The sequence below is a fragment of the Lynx canadensis genome, chromosome D4 (genome assembly GCF_007474595.2).
Source record: "Lynx canadensis isolate LIC74 chromosome D4, mLynCan4.pri.v2, whole genome shotgun sequence".
In the NCBI taxonomy this organism is placed as follows: Eukaryota; Metazoa; Chordata; class Mammalia; order Carnivora; family Felidae; genus Lynx; species Lynx canadensis.
In genome coordinates, this window is record NC_044315.2 from 70,852,099 (window position 1) to 70,871,770 (window position 19,672).

Consider the following 19,672-nt stretch of genomic DNA (forward strand, 5'->3'; position numbering starts at 1 on the left):
ATTGCTCAGAGCCCTTTGGATATCATATTGTCTTGAAGCTGTGTTCTACATTAGCAAGAAGTCTGAAAATGAGCTATTGCCTCTATTTTGGTTTGATCTGACTGATGCCTTTCATCCTTATTCTTTATCAAAGATATTTTCTTTGAGCTATCAGTTTATTGATAAATCTTTACCTATAAAGATTCCATTGACTTTGGTGGAAGGTTACTCTCCTGACTTTCCAAGAAAATAATTGAATCAATGAAGAAAATGTTTCTTTTGATATACAGTCATTATTTTTTTTTCTTATTGAAAAAAGTTATGTGTGTTGATTATAGAAATTTTGGAAAATACAAATGAAAAATGGGGTTTTTCAGGATTCTCCATCCAGAGACAAACACTGTTAACATTTGCCATGCTTTTTCTACACTTATATACTTACGTATGCACAGGAAAATGTGCTATTTTAGTTTGTGAGTTTTTATTAATTTTGAGGAAGTGTATGACAAGCCATTAAAGCCAGTTCCCTATTTAGGTACTTCCAGAGTGGACTACAGTCAAGTAGTTAATTTCAGTTAATAGTTGAGCATTTTCCCCACTATTTTTCCCTTCTCTTTCACCTAACAATTTGAATAATAAATATTCTGTTTTGACTATGCCAATTTTTAATTCCAACAGAAACTCAAATAAATCTATTTTCTGTAATTATTGATGTAAAAAAAATCAAATGCTATCTTTGGGCTCCCTCCACAGTTACACTGCGAATTTCATCATACTTTTCCTTTTGACTTTTTTTTCTCTCTGTCCCTTTACATCTCTTGTTTTTGATGAATGAAGCTGGAGTTTTAGATCCAGATTAACATCCAGTTACTATTTTTGACATAATGTTTTTGCATGATCAACCATTAGGTTAGATACTTACAATGTTTTAGAATCATCACAACTATATTGTTCACTAGTGATTTTATAAAATGACTAGCCCATTTTTGAGTTCTTTATTTTGATTTATTCCTCAATTTCCTGTAGTAATTTTATTTCAAGAAGATTGCACGTGTGGTAAAATTTCTGAGACTTAGGTGGCTTAAGAAAGTTGTTTATTGTACATATAAACAGTAACTTACTTACAAAGCGGAAGAATTTAACATGACTGACATTGATTGTCCAAATTGCTTTGCCTGATTTGGGTAACAATACAAATAGTAGTAGGGATCACAGTAATTGCCCTATACTGAACTGGAACCATGCATAAAAGGCAGTGCTTGCCACTTTTTAAATCTTCAGCCCTTGCAGTAACCTTGCAAAGGTCGCTATCAAATTTCTAGTGTAGACAAAACAGAGATGAAACAGCGGCAGAGAGGTTTGATTTGTTCTCTTAATACTTCTCGCCCAGTGAGAGACAGAGCTTGTAACAGAGGTCTGCTGGGACCATGTTGCTCTTCTTAACCACTTTCCAGCCACTGACCCTTGCCATCTGGAGTGCTTGTTAAAAATGCAAACCCGTACGTCCTATTTTTAGAGGGTCGCAGCCTAGGAACGTACACTCCTTTTTTGAACTTCTCAGATGATTCACGAGCAACGGGTTCATAGACCGCACTTTGAGAAACACGGAGTGATGTCTCAGAGTGGTTCTCTGTCCTGGTCCTGGCCATACATTGGAATCACCTGGGAAACTTTTAAAAAGCTGCTGCTGCCCCGGACCCAACTGACAGAGGTACTGAATTAATTAGCCAGGGGTGACAGTAGGTATTGGTACCTTTTAAAATCTTGTCTCATGGAAAAACTCAAACACATGAAAAATGTAACAGTAGAAAGAAGAGTAACAAACTCCCACATAACCATCACCCACCTTACACAATTGATTCAAAGCCAAACTTGTTTCCTCTAAGCCCCACTCCCTTCCTAAAAACTCACATTATTCTACAGCAAATCACAGATATCAAATCATTTAACAGTAATTATTTCAGTATGAATCTCTAAAAGATGAGGGTTCTTAGAACTATAACCACAATAACCAATAACATTACCACAGCTTAAAAATGACAATTCCTTAATATTAATCTTATCCTGTTAGCAGTCAAATTTCCAATTGTTGCATAAATTTTGTAACTGATTATTTTGTAGTTCACTTGAATGGGGACCAAAATAAGTCTACCTGGTTTATGTACCTTTTTAAATCTATAGGTTCCTTCTATTTCTCCCTTACACTGCCAACTTATTTGTTTTAGCAACTGGAAAACTGGGTCCTTTGTTCTGTAGCCATTTCTACAGACAGAATTTTGCTGATTGTTCCATGGTGGTATCACATAGCATGTCCTTCTGTCTTTGGTGTTGGTTGTCGGGATTTAGAGATTTTATAAGATTCAAATTCAAAAAAAAAATTTTTTTGGCGAGACTTTTTCATATGGTGTGTTTTTCCATCCAGAGGCACATAACATCTGTTTGCTTCTATTTTTTCTAACACCAGTAGCCATGATGATGACCTACATCCATTAGTTCCTAAGAACTGCAAACTCTGAGATTTAAATCCTATTATTTATTGACTGAAATACTTCTATAAAGGGAAGCTTCCCTCATCTACTACTGGTTTTCTAGTCATCCAGCTAGCCTGGAAAAGACGATTCTTCTTTTATTGTCTGTTTTCAAAATAATGAATTTGTTCATAAGCATCTTCTAATATTGGTTACCAACTAATTTTCTTTAGTGTCATTATGAGTCTACTATTATTCATGACATATTTGATGTGTTTCAGTCCATTAAGTTATTACCTAATTGAAGCCCAAATGGTCTTATGTTGGCCTGTGGGAGCCTCATTCAGTTGACCCTCAAGGCTTTTTGACACGTAGGCTTTGATAAATTCCCTGCTATCTCACAGGACAAGTTTTCTTAGCTAATCTTTTATATTTCATGTACCAGACCTGGCATTGGTTATTTCTGATAGTAACTGGACATTAACAATTTTTAAAAGTTTCTAAGATAAGGGGAGCCTGAGTGGCTCAGTTGGTTGAGCATCTGACTCTTGATTTCAGCTCAGGTCACGATCTCGCAGTTCATGAGATAGAGCTCCAGGTCAGGCTGTGTGCTGACAATGTGGAGCCTGCTTGGGATTCTCTCTCTCCCTCTCTCTCACACCCTCTCCCACTTGTATGCATGCTCTCTCTCTCTCAAAATAAATAAATACACATTAAAAAATTTTCTAAAACAAGTTTCTAAGATGTTTCTAACATGTAGCCTAGAATGAGAACTATGGCTATAGCACTTCTTCTCCTCAATTTTATAGTTAACACTAAGGTATTTCCAAAAATTTTTAAGGTAAATTACCTACCTCCTCAAATTTAATGACCCATCAAGTTGTTAAATATTAAATTTCAATTATTAAGTTTAAATTTTATACCACTTTACTTCTTAAGAAAATGCAAGATTAGTACTCTAACATGAAGAAATAAATTTCAAAAACAGAAAAACTCTCCAGTTGCAATCAACCATTACATTATCCTCCTTCTTTTTTTTTAAATCTTTTAAGAAAATGAAATAAGATCCATATATGTCTAGTTCAGGTTTTAATGGACCTATGTTATGACAATTCTGATTGCATGCTCAAAAAATAATAGAACATACTATACAAATTTAACAAATCACTGGCAATGAATACTTCTGTAAAACCCCTATTTAAATACCATTACAACAATAAAAACAGGAAAGAAGTTTCCTGAAAAACCAGACGATGGCATTATGAAATATAAACAAGTCTCTTAAATTTCAAGTTTGATGATATAATCAATCTTCAGCAAAACTGACTCACGAGAGGAGGGGAGGATGGCAATGGAGGAGGACCCTAGACTTGCCTCATCCTGCACATACAACTAAATAACTATCAAATCATACTAAATGCCACCCCCCCACCCCCAAATCAACTTGAACACTAGCAGAACAGCATCCACAACTTAAGGTAGAGAAGAGGTCACATGGAAGAAGGTAGGAAGTGAAGAAATACAGTTTGAGAGAGAAACAGATTGTGGTCATTGCAGTGGGAAGAAAGCTGCAGTCACAGAGAAGGGTGAGAGGCAGAATAGCATAGAGGGGAGTGCATGGGGAAAACAAATTCCCAGAGCAATTGGCTTGGAAATCAAGAGAGCCTGAATTTCATGAGTTCTGGCAACCAGCAGGGCTTCAAGCCTGGAGTTTTTTTTTGTTTTTTTTTATTTATTTTTTTTTTTAACGCTTATTTATTTTTGAGACAGAGAGAGACAGAGCATGAACAGGGGAGGAGCAGAGAGAGAGGGAGACACAGAATCCGAAACAGGCTCCAGGCTCTGAGCTGTCAGCACAGAGCCCGACGCGGGGCTCGAACTCACGGACCGGGAGATCATGACCTGAGCCGAAGTCGGACGCTTTACTGACCAAGCCACCCAGGCGCCCCAAGCCTGGAGTTTTAAATTTTTTTTTTTTCAACGTTTATTTATTTTTGGGACAGAGAGAGACAGAGCATGAACGGGGGAGGGGCAGAGAGAGAAGGAGACACAGAATCTGAAACAGGCTCCAGGCTCTGAGCCATCAGCCCAGAGCCTGATGCGGGGCTCGAACTCACAGACCGCGAGATCGTGACCTGGCTGAAGTTGGACGCTTAACCGACTGCGCCACCCAGGCGCCCCAAGCCTGGAGTTTTAAAGATCAGTATGCTTGTCTGGAAGAGCTCGGAGGATGTTGGGGCTGCTCTTAGAGAGAAGGCAGGCAAACATCCTCGGACATACAGTGTGGACACAGTGATCTGAAGAATGCCTGGGGCATACAGTGGGAAGGTTAGTTGCTTATCTCGGAGCATGTCCTAGAGAGGTAGTGCTCACAGCAGACCCATCTGGGAACAAAGGAACTAGCAGGTGCCATTTCCCTCCCCTCCCCTCAGCATAAGCCCAGAGCTACCTGCAGGAACCAGCACAGTGCTGACACTCACTACCTCACTTGCTTACACCAAACCATGCCATCCCATACTCCAGAAGAACCCTGCTTCCCAGTCATGCTTGCCTCAGTCCCAGTGTAGCAGACCTCTCCCTCAGAGGAACAGTCTAAACCCCTGCCAACACCTCATCTCTCAATCTGGGAGTTTTGGAAGACCTTACTTCTGGTGGTCGTGGTGGTGACAGATCTCATTTCACAAACAGACCAGAACACAGCTAGTTAAAATGTGCCACATTCAGGTCAGGGACAAACACTACTCACAATAAGCAAAGAGAACCTCTGCAGACCACTGGCCTGAAGTATAACGAAGCCAGGACACAAAATCAGAGCACATGCAGCACATATTGGAGTTACTCTCAGAAGCACCAGGCCCTGGGGAAAAAGGGACACTACAGTGCAGGGTACTACAGACCTCTTCTTCATAAAGCCATTACCCTCAAGAACAAGAGATGTAGCTGACTTTCCTAACACAGAGAAACTGCACAGAGAGTTAGACAAAATGAGAAGACAGAGGAATCTGTCCAAATGAAAGAAAGGACAAGGCCACAGCCAAAGATTTAAGAAAGACAGATATAAGTAACATACCTGATGGAATGTTTAGCAATGATCATAAGGATACTCACTGGACTTGAGAAAAGAGTAGAGGACATCAGTGACATTAACAGAGATAAGGAATAACATAGCAGACAAAGGGCTCAAAAACCAAAATGAGCAACATGCTTAATGGAATGAACAGCAGGCTGGAAGAAGCAAGGAAATGAATTAATGACATAGAACAGAGTAATGAAAAGTAATCAAGCTGTAAAAAAGAGGACAAAAAAGAATTATGAAAAATGAGGACAGACTTAAGGAACTCAGTGACTCCATGTATTATTGGAGTCTCAGGAGAAGACAGAGAAAAGGCAGTAAAGAATTTATTTGAAGAAATAATATCTGAGAACTTTCCTAATCAGGGGACAGAAACAGATATTCAGATCCAGGAGGCACAGAGAACCCCCAACAAAATCAACAAAAGCAGATCCACGCTAAGACATATTATAACTAAAATGGCAAAATATAGTGATAAAGAAAAATATTAAAAGCACCAAGGCAAAAGAAGACAGTTACGTACAAAGGAAATCCCATAAGGCTATCAGTGAATTTTTCAGCAGAAACTTTCCAAGCCAGAAAGGAGAGGCATGATATATTCAAAGTGCAGAATGAGAAAAAGTCTACAGCCAAGAATATTCTATCCAGCAAGGCTCATTCAGAATAGAAGCAGAGATAAAGAGTTTCCTGGAAAAACAAAAATTAATGGAGTTTGTGACCACTAAACTGGCCTTGCAAGAAATATTAAAGGGGACTCTTTGGGTGGAAAGGAAAGACCAAAAATGACAAGTATGAAGGTAAGAAACACAAAGCAATAAAATGAGTATTTCTGTAAAAGTCAGTCAAGGAACTCACACAATAAAAAAGATATAAAATACGACACCATATAACTAAAACGTGGGGAGAAGAGGAGTAAAGAATGGGTTCAAACTTAAATGACCATCAACTTAATATAGAGTACTATATGCAGAAGATGTTATATACAAACCTAATGGTAACCTCAAATTAAAAACCACTAATAAATATGCGAAGAATGAAGAGAAAGAAATCCAAATGTCTTACTAAAGAAAATCAGTAAAACATGAAAGAGAGAATGATAAGAAAGGATCAGAGAAAATCTTCAGAAACAACCACAAAACAAGTAATAAAATGGCAATAAATATATATGTCAATAATTACTTTGAATGTAAATGGAATAAATGCTCTAATCAAAAGACATAGGGTGACAGAATGGATAAAAAAAAAAAAAAAACCATCTATATATGTTGCCTACAAGAAACTCATTTTAGGCCTAAAGACACCTATGAACTGAAAGTGAGGGGACGGGAGAAACAACTATCACGTACCTGGGTGTTAAAAGTAAGCCAGAGATGCAATACTTACATAAGACAAAACAGACTAAAACAAAGACTGTAATGAGAGACAAAGAAAGACACTGTATAATAATAAAGGGGAAAATCTAACAAGAAGATATAACAATTGTAAATAATTATGCCTCCAACATGAAGCACCCAAACACATAAAATAGTTAATTACAAACATAAAGGATCTAATTGACAGTAATACAATAATAGTAGGGGACTTCAACACTCCACTTCAATCAATGGACAGATCATCAAAACAAAAAGTCAACAAGGAAACAATGGCTTTGAATGACACACTGGAACACATGGATTTAACGGAAATATTCAGAACATTCAATCCTAAAATAGCAGATTAGGCATTCTTTTCAAGCGCACATGGGACATTTTCCAGATCACATATTAAGTCACAAAACAAGCCTCAACAAATTCAAAAAGATATAAGTCATACCATGCATCTTCTCTGATCACAATACCATAAAAACAGAAATCAACCACAAGAAAAAAATCTAGAAAAAACACAAATACATGCAGGTTAAATAAAATGCTTTAAACAATGAATGGGTCAACCTGGAAATAAAAGGAGAAATAAAAATATAACAAAACAAATGAAAATGAAAACACATCAGCTCAAAACCTCTGGATGCATCAAAAATGCTTACAAAGAGGGAAGTTTATAGCAGTATAGGCCACCTCCAGAACCAAGATAATCTCACATAAACAACCTAACCTTACACCTAAAGGAGCTAGAAAAATAACAACAAGCAAAACCTGAAACCAGCAGAAGGAAGTAAATGATAAAGATAAGAGCAGAAATAAATGATATAGACAATGAAAAAAATAGAACAGATACATGAAACCAGGAGCTGGTTCTGTGAAAAAAAATCAATGAAATCCACCTAGTTAGACTTATCAAAAATAAAAGAAAAAGGCCTCAGAGAATAAATCACCAATGAGAGAGGAGAAATAACAAACAACACCACAGAAATACAAATATTTTTAAGAGAATATTATGAAAAACTATATGCCAAAAATTGGACAACCTGGAAGAAATGGAAAAATTCCTAGAAACATAGAAAACTACCAAAACTGAAATAGGAAGAAATAGAAAACTTGAACAGACTGATAGCTACCAAAGTTCAGGACCAGATGGCTTCACAAGTGAATTCCAGCAAACATTTAAAGAAGAGTTAATACCCATACCTTCTCAAAATATTCCAAAAAACAGACGAGGAAGGAAACTTCCAAATTCATTCTGAGGCCAGCATTACCCTGATACCAAACCAGATAAAGACATCACAAAAAAGGAGAACTATAGGGCAGTATCTCTGATGAACATAGATGCAAGTATCTCAACAAAGTACTAGCAAATCAAATCCAACAATATGTTTAAAAAATCATTCACCATGATCAATTGGGATTTATTCCTTGGTTGCAAGGATGGTTCAATATTCACAAATCAATCAACATGATACATCGTATCAGTAAGAGAAAGGATAAGAACCATACAATCTTTTCAATAGATACAGAGAAAGCATTTGACAAAGTCCAACATCCATTCACGATAAAAAAAAAAAAACCCTCAACAAAGAAGGTTTAGAGGCAACATACCTCAACATAATAAAGGCCTGATGTGAAAACCCCACAGCTAACATCATCTTCAATGAGGAAAATCTGAGAGCTTTTCTCCTAAGATCGGGGGAAAAAGACAAGGATGTCCACTCTCACCACTTTTATTCAACATAGTACTGGAAGTCCTAGCTACAGCAATCAGACAAAACAAAGAAATAAAAGGCATCCAAACTGGTAAGGAAGAAGTTAAACTTTCACTGTTTGAAGAAGACATGATACTCTATATAGAAAACCCAAGACTCCACCAAAAAACAGAAAGAGAAATTCAGAAAACAATCCCATTTATAACTGCACCCAAAATAATAAGATACTTAGAATAAAACTAACCAAAGAGGTGAAAGACCTGTACTCTGAAAACTATAAAACACTGATGAAAGAAATTGAAGATGACAGAAAGAAATGGAAAAACATCCCATGCTCGTGGATTGGAAGAAATAATATCGTTAAAATGTCTATAATACCCAAAGCAATCTACACCTTTAATGAAATCCCATCAAAATACCAACAGCATTTTTCACATAACTAGAACAAATAATCCTAACATTTGTATGGAACCATAAAAGACCCTGAATCGCCAAAGCAATCTTGAAAAAAAAAAGGCAAAGCTGGAGACATCACAATTCCAGACTTAAGTTACATAACAAAACTGTAATCATCAAAACAGTATGGTACTGGCACACAAAAAAGACACACAGATCAATGAAACAGAACAAAATGCAGAAATAAACCCACAATTTATGGTCAACTACTCTTTGATAAGGCAGGAAAGAATATCCAATGGAAAAAAGGCAGTCTCTTCCACAAATGGTGTTGGAAAAACTGGATGGCAACATGCCAAAAATGAAATTAGACCACTTTCTTGCACCATACACAAAAATACATTTAAAATGGATTAAAGATCTAAATGTGAGACTTGAACCATAAATTCCTAGAGGAAACATAAGCAGTAGTCTCTATGATATCAGTCATAGCAACATTTTTCTAGATAGGTCTCCTCAGGCAAGAGAAACAAAAGCAAAAAATAAAACTATTGGGACTACATCAAAATAAAAATCTTCTACAGGGGTGCCTGGCTGGCTCAGTTGGTGGAGCATGCAACTCTTGATCTTGGGGTTGTGAGTTCAAGCCCCATGTTGTATGTAGAGATTACTTAAAGATAATAAATCTTAAAAAAAGAAAAGCTTCTGAATAGTGAAGGAAATAATCAACAAAACTAAAGGGCAACCTATGGAATGGGAGAAGATGTTTGCAATGACATATTCGATATAGGGTTAGTATCCAAAATATATAAAGTACTTATATAACTCAACACATCCAAACAAATAACCCAATTAAAATGGGCAGAAGACACGAACAGACATTTCTCCACAGAAGACATACAAATGGCCAACAGATACATGAAAAATGCTTAACATCCCTCATCATCAGGGAAATGCAAATCAAAACTATGATGAGATATCACTTCACACCTGTCAGAATGGCTAAATAAAAAAACACAAGAAACAACAGGTATTGTGGAGTTGTGGAATGGATGGAATGGAATGGAATATTAGCCATAAAAAGGCTGAAATCTTGCCATTTGCAATGACATGGATGGATCTAGGGAGTATAATGCTAAGCGAAATAAGTCAGTCAGAGAAAGACAAATATCATATGATTTCACTCACATATGGAATTTAAGAAACAAAAAAAAATGAACAAAGGGGGATAAAAAGAGAGAGACAAACCAAGAAACAGACACTTAACGATAGAGAACAAACTGATGGTGACCAGGAGGGAGGTAGGTGGGGGGAACAGGTGAAATAGGTGATGAGGATTAGGAGTGCACTTGTCATGATGATCACTGGGTGATTAAAATAAAAACTTTAAAAAAAAATGCAGCTTTCCCACAAGGTAAATAGGAAGATAGAGATGCTGCTGATGGGGTTTTTAATATTACAAACCAGGAGTGGTCTTGAGACTAACTTGGTATTCAGCTAGAACTGCTCTGAGGATTTTCAGGCCACACCTGCCAGGTGGCAACCTAGCATCTCCACCAAGAACTCTCCCAAAGTATTTAAACCATTGCTTGAGGAAATCCTAGTTTGCCTACGTCAGTCCCTATTGGTTACTTCCCCACAGTGACAGATGGACTGGCCTGTTACACAGTAGGATAACAAGAGGCCAAAACACAAGTTTAAATGGCCAACTAAAGTAACAATAAAAGTCTTGTGGCTGGTATACTAGTTTCCTCTTCCTTTTCATGGCTCTGATTCTTTTGTAATTTGAGACTTACTTTGTTTTTTTAAAATTATAAGTCATTAAAAAATTTAAAAAAATGTTTTTTAACGTTTATTTTGAGAGAGGAGAGAGTGTGAGCGGAGGATGGGGCAGAGAGAGAGGGAGACACAGAATCCAAAGCAGCCTCTAGGCTCTGGGCTGTCAGCACAGGCCTGACGTGGGGCTTGAACTCACGGACCGTGAGATCATGACCTGAGGTGAAGTCGGACGCTTAACCGACTGAGCCACTCAGGCTCCGCCCCCCCAACTTTTTTTTTTTAATGTTTATTTATTTTTGAGAGAGAGAAAGAGAGACAGAGTGTAAGCAGGGGAGGGGCAGAGAGAGAGAGGGAGTCACAGAATCTGAAGCAGGCTCCTGGCTCTGGGCTGTCAGCACAGGGTCCAACATGGGACTTGAACCTGTGGACTGGGGAGATCAGGACCTGAGCCGAAGCTGGAGCTTAAAGGAGCCACCCAGGCTCCCCAATTATAAGTCACTTCAAATATTTCTTGGAAAGTGTTAGGATGTAAGGTAACAAAGTATAAAAAAATCTTTTAGGACCAGAACCAGTGAAACAAATTGGTATTGTACTAAAAATGTTCCCAGAATACTCAAAAAACAAATTGATTCTAGTTAATTTGTTCACTTACCTCTAATTCATAGCCAGGTTCACACTGATAAATAACTGTGCTTTCAAAAGTAAATTTACTGCCAAACACGAACCCATGTTCTGGACTTTCAGGTTTCCCGCAAGAAACTGGACTGCAGGATTCATCAGAAAACGGTGGCTCCCAGGTGCCATCAAGCTAAATGACAAATGACAGATTAGAAGTTACACTTAAGAGTTAATACATATGAATGAAGTTTTGCAAATATTGGCAAAAGCAGAATAATCCCTAAAATGATGATCCTAGAATTGGTTCTACTTCTGATAGTATAGTCTGTGCCTTAAAAAACACACATTAGTTATTAGATGCCCTTGTTAGTTATCACTGAACAATTTAGGACATTTCTCAAACACATAAAACAAGCATTTTCTTCCTAATAGAAACCATTAAATATCAAGAACGCCAAGAAGTGTGTTTTCATTATGATGCATGAGGACTGGATGGTTGATACAAATATTCCAGGGCTCCTTATATCCTGATACCAATATATCCTCACTTTTCACTTTATTTCCCACTGCCATGGTCAGAGTTAACATTTTTCAACCTTCTATTTAAGTGAAGTGAGGCATACACAGATGTTTCCCTTAAAGACTGTTATTCTCTGCTAATATTCTTCTGTTTTCCTTGAGGAAACAGTGCATGAGCTCATTAACAGTCAATAACAGGACTTCAGGCTAAACCCTTTATTCTATATATGAGGCAGAATTAATCTTATACATATGTCTGCCTCATAATTAACCATTCCCTTAGTGTCGGAAGTGTTAGTTGTATCTAATTTTTCAATACTATGAATGGTGCTTCAATAAAGATACCTTTTTGCATAAATTGTTCTGGTATTACTATTAACTTTTAAAAACTACATAGTACTGTTTTCTTTGATACATCTGAAACCTGTTTGGCATATTTTAATCCCCCCCTCCATTGGTTACTTCATTATATCAGAGTAATTTGGTTTACTAATGATTCCTTTCTCCATGGACTTGTGGTGACTCCTTTATCAAGATGTACTTGGATTTATTTCTTCCGTTCCACTCATTTTCCTTTCTGCTGAGTCTACACCAATACCACACTGATAGGACCTTTGTAATTCTGTAATATGTCATCATTTCAGGAAAGGCTGGACCTCCTGTACTCATGTTTCAAACTTCATAGTGATCTTCTCATCCATTTATTCTATGAAGGACAGAATCATTTTGCTCTATCAAGATAAAATATTTCTAGGCACTGAACATAGTGTTACACAATTTGTGCATCTAAACACTTATAAAGGGTCTATTCTACCTTCGGACCAAAATTCAAACCCAAACTCAGTTGTGGAGGGCTAGGGGTCATACCTTGTGTAGAGAAAGTGAGGAAGGTTGTCAAAATAAATTACTGATTCAGAAAAAAAGAGCATAGTCACCAGTATTTGGGGTCCCACAGGGCACATGGAGGGGCACTCGATTGTTCACACACCCAACCCGGAGAAGCTCTGGGAGAACATCGAATTATTCCCTTAAACATGGTGGGACAAATTTCCCATTAGCTTATTTCAAACAGCTCAGGGTCTTTGAAAAAGCTTCCCCTCAAACTGCTTCAGTTCTAAATCTAAAAGGGATAACCCGGAAACGATACCAATTTGAGAGCGTGGTTCCCCCTGCCAGTCATCTGGCCTGCTTCCTGTGATGTTCCTGTTTTTAGGTTTGGCAGAAACCAATCACTGAGTATGCATGACTTATAAATGGAAAACTGGGAGGAGAATGAAATAGTTCTTGAGTCCCTGCTAAATGTCAGGCATGTACTAGATGCTTTATTAACATTAATTAAATCCTTGCAATTACTGACTTACAAATAAACAAGTTGGGGGAAACATAAGGCCACAGAGCCTATAATACATTCAAAGGAATGTTTAAGGTAAAACTTATTTCTAGACCATGCAGCCTGCTCCCCACCTTCAACTCCTCCCTCCCCCAACTCCAGAAACAGAAGAATATATCAATAACTCATTTTATTTTCTTTCTCTGGCTCATCTTATGGAAGCTAGGAGAAGGGGATGTGCTAGGAATATCTTCTATCTAGGTGTTGATCTAGGCCCTTTCCCCCATTAATCCTCTAGTTTTTTGTTCTAATCATACAAGACCACACACTATATACACATTTTTTTTCAAATAAGGAACCTGAAGCTTAGACATTTTAGGTAACTTTCTTAAAGTCATACAAGCAGTAGGTAGCAGAGACAGCATTTGACTCTATTGTTTCTGCGACTTTTGTTTTTTCTACTAAAACTAGAGACATTTTGCTCTCAATCAGGGCTCAGTTCCCACACAAAGACAACCCTTTACAGGATTTATGTATGAGCACCTGACTTATGGTTAATTTTTCACGAATATTTTGTTATAGATATTTGAACACTTTATCTAACTTTGGCACTTTTTATCTACTCTTGCATTTTCTTGGTTTAAAAATGGGAACATTGAAAAGAAAGATGCTTATATTTTCTACCAAAAAAACTTCTCAAATTCTTGACACAATTGGAAACTTGAGACATTTTTTTTTTCAGGGCTGCAAAATACTGCTTGTGTGGACACACACACATTTAATATATGTAAATGAGTTACAAATATATATTCTAAGGCAGTGAATCTTACCTGACATGTGATATGTTAACTCCTCATAGATATACCCTTCTTCACAGGACACAGAAACTTGCTTATTCACACTGAAATCATCCCCGTGAACAAGTATACGTGTTATATTTGCTGGCAGAGGACATTTTTTAGGACTGCAGGAGATTCTCTCAGGAAACCAATGACCGTCTTTCTGACAGGTGAATGTGTCTATAGCTGTATCCATCACATAACCTTCTAGACATCTGGAATGGAAAAGCCAAATGAGTGTCTTAAAGAGAGTACAATACAGCTGGTGACTTATTCTTGGATTTAAGATGACGTTCCAACACTCAGTGGAGATTTTATATGACATATTAAAACTGATTCAAAGCTCAAGGGAATGGCGCTGCCATGCAAAAAACAAAACAAAACAAAACAAAACAAAAAACAACAGACGAGGACAATCAGATCAGTCCTCAGTTGTCCACGCCAAGGATTAACCAAGCCTACAGTTGATTTAAATGTTGTTGACATTATTTACCTTTCTTGCAGGTAATATAACATTGAATTCACTTTTATTCTGAAAATCGCTAACAGTTCTAAAATTCTAGACAAAGTCCAAAATAGACTCAGATATTAACAAGAATACGACATAATTAATATTTATTGGGTATCTATTTGTGCCAAGCACTGTTCTAAGTCCTTGATAGAGGGCATTTCTTTTAATCCTGAAAGGCAGATACTGTTATGTAACAAACCAGAGTTGGTTTTCAACTCAAATCAAACTGGCTTCTAAACACTCTGATTTTTAGAATTTGCATTTATTTTATTCAGCGAATGTTCACATAGCACTTATTAAATTCCAGTCACTGTTCTAAGTGCTCTACAAATATTAATTGATTTCATTTTAATGTCAACCCTATGGGTAGGTATGATTATTATCTTTATTCCCATTTGGCAGATGATGTGACTGACACCAGAGATACCCCAGGAAGTGACAGAGCTGAGATTCCTGCCTACGGAGGTCTGGTTCCAGAGTCCGGTTCTAGAGTCCATGCTTTCACTGCCGTACTACACTGCCGCTTAAGTTGAACCATTTAATTAACTAACATTGACTAGGTGGATATATATATATTTTTAATTTCACAAATCACCAAGCTGGATAGGACTCACTTTTTGCAACTTGTAATCTGTTTACTACAAGATCTGAAACATCATCAACACACAACAAGGAAGACAAACAAGGGGGGTCTTGAGAAAGAGGTGATATCGGGATTTTTCAAGATATCTCACACATCAACATCCAAAGAGAAAGCTGAAAATATATTTCAAAAGCAAAGGATAATGTTGTTTTTCTTCTTGGTGCATGATATACTACTCTTTGGCTTCTTGTCATTGAGGATCCTCCTGTGGGTTTATTCTTACCGCAATTAGGAGAAAAGGAAGGTAGGGCTAAAATGCCCACAAGAACAGTTACTGAATTATTAACATCTAAGAAGCCAATATGTGAAAGATAATCCATAACTCCTTCACAGACGTGAGTCAAATCTAAGTTGATTTAGAGGGTTGATATATTTAGGGACATTCATTCCAATAAAAAAAAATTAATTTATAGATTTATTCTGTATTCTCTCATTTCTTTTTAAGAATGCATTGTAGATAGGGAACTTTACAGAAAAACTCACTGTGCATTAAATGCTTAGTTTGTTCAAATTGCGAAGTCTGAAAGGTTCCTTAAGATATCTCCCTATTTATATTGATCAGTGAAGGTATATGCTTTTTGACCTGAATTCTTCAGCTTTTGCCTAATATGTCCAATATTTGCATGTATGGATATAACCATAAAGTGGTATCATAAAGAAATTTACCAGCATGATGTTTAAAAGAAAAAAGAGCCTTGTGACTTAAGAGATATGAAAGCTAGCTAGAGAATCTTACTGTTTCATGAAGATCAACAGAATATGATAATCATGATACTTGTATTAGGAACTACAATCTGAAAATGTAGTTTAGTTTTTATAGACAATGGACTTCTACATAATTATGAATAGAATAAGGCCAAGGGGTTAAAAACTTCAGTTTTGGGAGAGCAGTCCAGAGGTGGTATTTTCCCAATTTGCTAAATTTTTGACCGAGTGCTTTTTATTTTACCGCCCTCCTGCCTGCACCCTTTGGAGATTCTAGAGCCACGGTCTTACCTGAGTGTCACTTTACTTTCATAGGTGTGTGACTCTCCAGTTGCTACTGCATTGGCGACAGATGGGGGTGGTCCACAGGACAGGGGCTCACAGACTGGATAAGGCTGGCTCCATGTCCCCTCCTCGGTACAAATCAGATCTGAACTCCCTTGGATGACATATCCGGATCTGCAGTTGTAAGTTATCGCATTTTCCTCCAAAGAGCCGCTCTCACTGATGAATGCATTTGGTATCGTTGGGGGAGAACCACAAGAAGCGTGTTCACAGTGTGGGAAGACAGAGCTCCACTGGCCATTGGCTTCACAGGTGATTTCAGAAGCTCCATGGAGCTTGAAGCCTTTGAAGCACTGAATCTGGGTTGCCTTTCCACAGCCAAAATCTGTCCCGTTGACAGCTCCATTTTGAATTACTGGTGTGGAACACCTGCAAGGCAGGCAGGAAGGTGGGCTGCCGCTCCAGGAGCCGTTGGAAAGGCACCTTCTTGAAGGACTGCCATGGAGCTTATAACCAGGAAAGCACTGATACTGTATATGCCCCCCGTGATAAAAGGAGAAGCCATTAGAAAAGCCATGGGGAAGATCTTCAGGAGGGCCACAGTTGACTGGCTTACAGAAAGGAAACTCTGTATCCCAGTTGCCATCTGATTGACAGGTGAGTCTTGGAGCACCATGCAACACGTAGCCCTCCTGACAGTGGAACACCACTTCCTTCCCAAGCCATAGTCCAAGCCGTCCATCACTCCATTTGTCAATTGCGGTGGGGTAGCACATCTGACAGGCACACAGAGGGAGTGGTTCCACTCCAATTTCCATCGGCAAGACAAACACGACTCCTGGCACCCTCGAGTAAGAACCCTACATTGCAAGTGTACTCAACCTCTTTTTGAAATGTATATTCATCTCCTTTCACCTGGCCGTTGGCTGAGACTGGAGGTGAACCACAGTCCACAGGGATGCAGATCGGCTCATTCCCATCCCAATTTTTATTTTGTTGGCATGTTCTCCTCTCGTTGCCATTCAACACATACCCAGGATTACACTCATAGAACACCACACTCAGGTAGGTGTAGTTGCTTCCTTTGACAGAGCCATTCATAACTGGATTTGGTTTTTTGCATGAAATGGCCTCACAGGTTGGGGAAGCACCACTCCACTCTCTATTCTGTAGACAAAGTCTTATGTCAGAGCCCACCAGAATGTGCCCAGGTTTGCAGCTATACTGTATAGCACTGCCCATGGTAGTCTCTGTAAAATGCATAAAGCCATTTTCAGGAGCAACAGGCAAGTCACATTCAATTGAAATACAGGAAGGTGCACTGCCATTCCACGTTCCATCTTCCTGGCAGATCAGTATAGGGTTCCCCAAAAGTTCATATCCTGGATTACAGGTGTATGAAACCATGGTGCCATGTGGAAAGTGTGCTAAATGTGCAGTAGGAGATCCCTTTGCGTTTTCCCAGGATTTAGTCACTGCTCCCAGGTGATGAGGAGGGAGAGGAGTCCGATATGGAACTTCCATCAAGTCTTCTTCTTGGTCAAAATATCCTTGACCACCTTTGACCTTAGTACAGTCTCCAAAATCAATATGAGGAGGGAGACCACAGTCTATGGTTACACATGTTGGTATGGAGCCTGACCATCCTGACTCTTCACAGGTCTGCATGGCATGACCAGCTACATGGAACCCAGGAAAGCAGCTGTAGATGATCATGGCACCGAAGCTATAATCTGCACCCTCTACAAAACCATTTTCAATGGGTTGTGGGGGATTACAGTGGATCGCACTGCATGATGGGACATCCACATCCCAATCACCTGTCTCTAAACAAGTCAAGGCTTTGGGACCTTGAAGCCTGAAGCCTCGGTCACAAGAATATATAACGCTTTGCCCATAGTGTAGGTCTGTATAAGAGAATTTGCCATTCAAAATCTCTTTGGGTTTTGGGCACTCAATGGGTTTACAGGTGGGTTTTCCTCCGAGCCAGTGACCATTTTCTCCACAAAGGGTGGTAGTATTTCCCACCAACTCATAGCCTGGCTTGCAGGTATAGAGAGCTGTGCTGAGATAGGCAAGACCTTGCACATCGATGATGCCATTGAGAATTTCCTCAGGTTGGGGACATTCCACTGGGACACATTCTGGCAGTGGGGAACTCCAGGTACCATCAGCTTGGCAGGAGGTGGTAGGATTCCCTCTTAGGAAAAATCCATCCACGCAAGAATACTCGACAGTACTTCCAAAATGAAGACTGGAAGAGGGAGCGGGGACACCAAAGGGAATTAGGGGAGGTGGGAGGCAAAGAACCATCTTGCAAACAGGAAAAGAATCATTCCATTGCTGTGATAGCAAGCATTTCAGGACAGGGGGGCCCTGAAGGGCATGTCCTTCTTTACAAGAAAATGTCACCATTCCTACTTCACTAGCTAACTCCTTCAGGACGAGCTGGTTTTCCAAGAGGGGTGGCTCTGGGCACCTGGAAGGCACACACTTCTGGTTTGGCTTCTTATTCCATTTGCCAGACTTCAGGCATGTCCAAGAATGATCACCAATGAGCTCATAACCCTCATTACAGAAAAACTGAACCTTGGACCCTACTTCAAAAATTTCTCCTTTCATGTAGCCATTCTGGATTGGGGGAGGTTTTCCACAGTTGAGGGGGATGCATGACAGAGGGGATTCACTGTACCAGTGGCGATTGGCTTGGCAAACAAATACAGGACTTCCAACTGCTTTGTAGCCTGGATTACATCGGTATCTCGCTTCACTCTCAAAGATCCTGCCAGTTGCATGCTGTATAACAGGGAGAAAACAATTAAGCACAGTTTGCATAACAAATCATATGGTTGACTAAATACTGTGAATAATAATTTAAAAATTAAACTAAAAATACCTATGTTAAAATGAATCCATTAAGGCATAAGTAAATGTAGACTTCTGTTTTTTTTTCAATAGGTCCACTCTATTTTTAATAAGCAAAAAGGATAGGTCAAATTAGGTAATCTCTACTGCAGAAATTTTTACCATAGGGTTGAGCCCATAATTGGTAAAAGACCAACCGTTTAAAATTGATGATTTGATGGAGCACTACCAAAAATGATAAATTACTTAGTTCAAAAAAATCTTGCTCACCAAAGCAATGCTGGAGTGTGTTGCTTTAATCACAGAAAAGGAAACATACACATACAAACATACATCTATTTGTTAATGTTGTTAAAAAAGAAGCAAACAAAATATGTTTCATGGATATATTCCTAACAGTACCATCAGAGTTTTGTGTGTTCATTCTTAACATACTTCAAAAAAATTGCTGCTCTGAGGATGGGAAATAAAAAAGTAATACTTCATCTTTTAAACAGAAAGTTAATACTCATGATCTCAACATTTAATAAATAAGTGCGTAATATAAGAACAAGTCCTCTTTTCCTTCCTTCCTTCCTTCTTCCTT

General features: G+C 38.4%; 1 protein-coding gene across 1 annotated transcript in view; it reads right to left on the reverse strand.

The window, feature by feature from the left end:
• Positions 1 to 19,672, reverse strand: part of SVEP1 (sushi, von Willebrand factor type A, EGF and pentraxin domain containing 1) — a 196,835-nt gene that overhangs the window by 24,357 nt on the left and 152,806 nt on the right. The window contains 6 exon segments of the mRNA XM_030293777.1: positions 11,424 to 11,579; positions 14,069 to 14,078; positions 14,080 to 14,292; positions 16,228 to 16,939; positions 16,942 to 17,013; positions 17,016 to 19,017. Coding sequence (XP_030149637.1) covers positions 11,424 to 11,579; positions 14,069 to 14,078; positions 14,080 to 14,292; positions 16,228 to 16,939; positions 16,942 to 17,013; positions 17,016 to 19,017 — 3,165 coding nt within the window.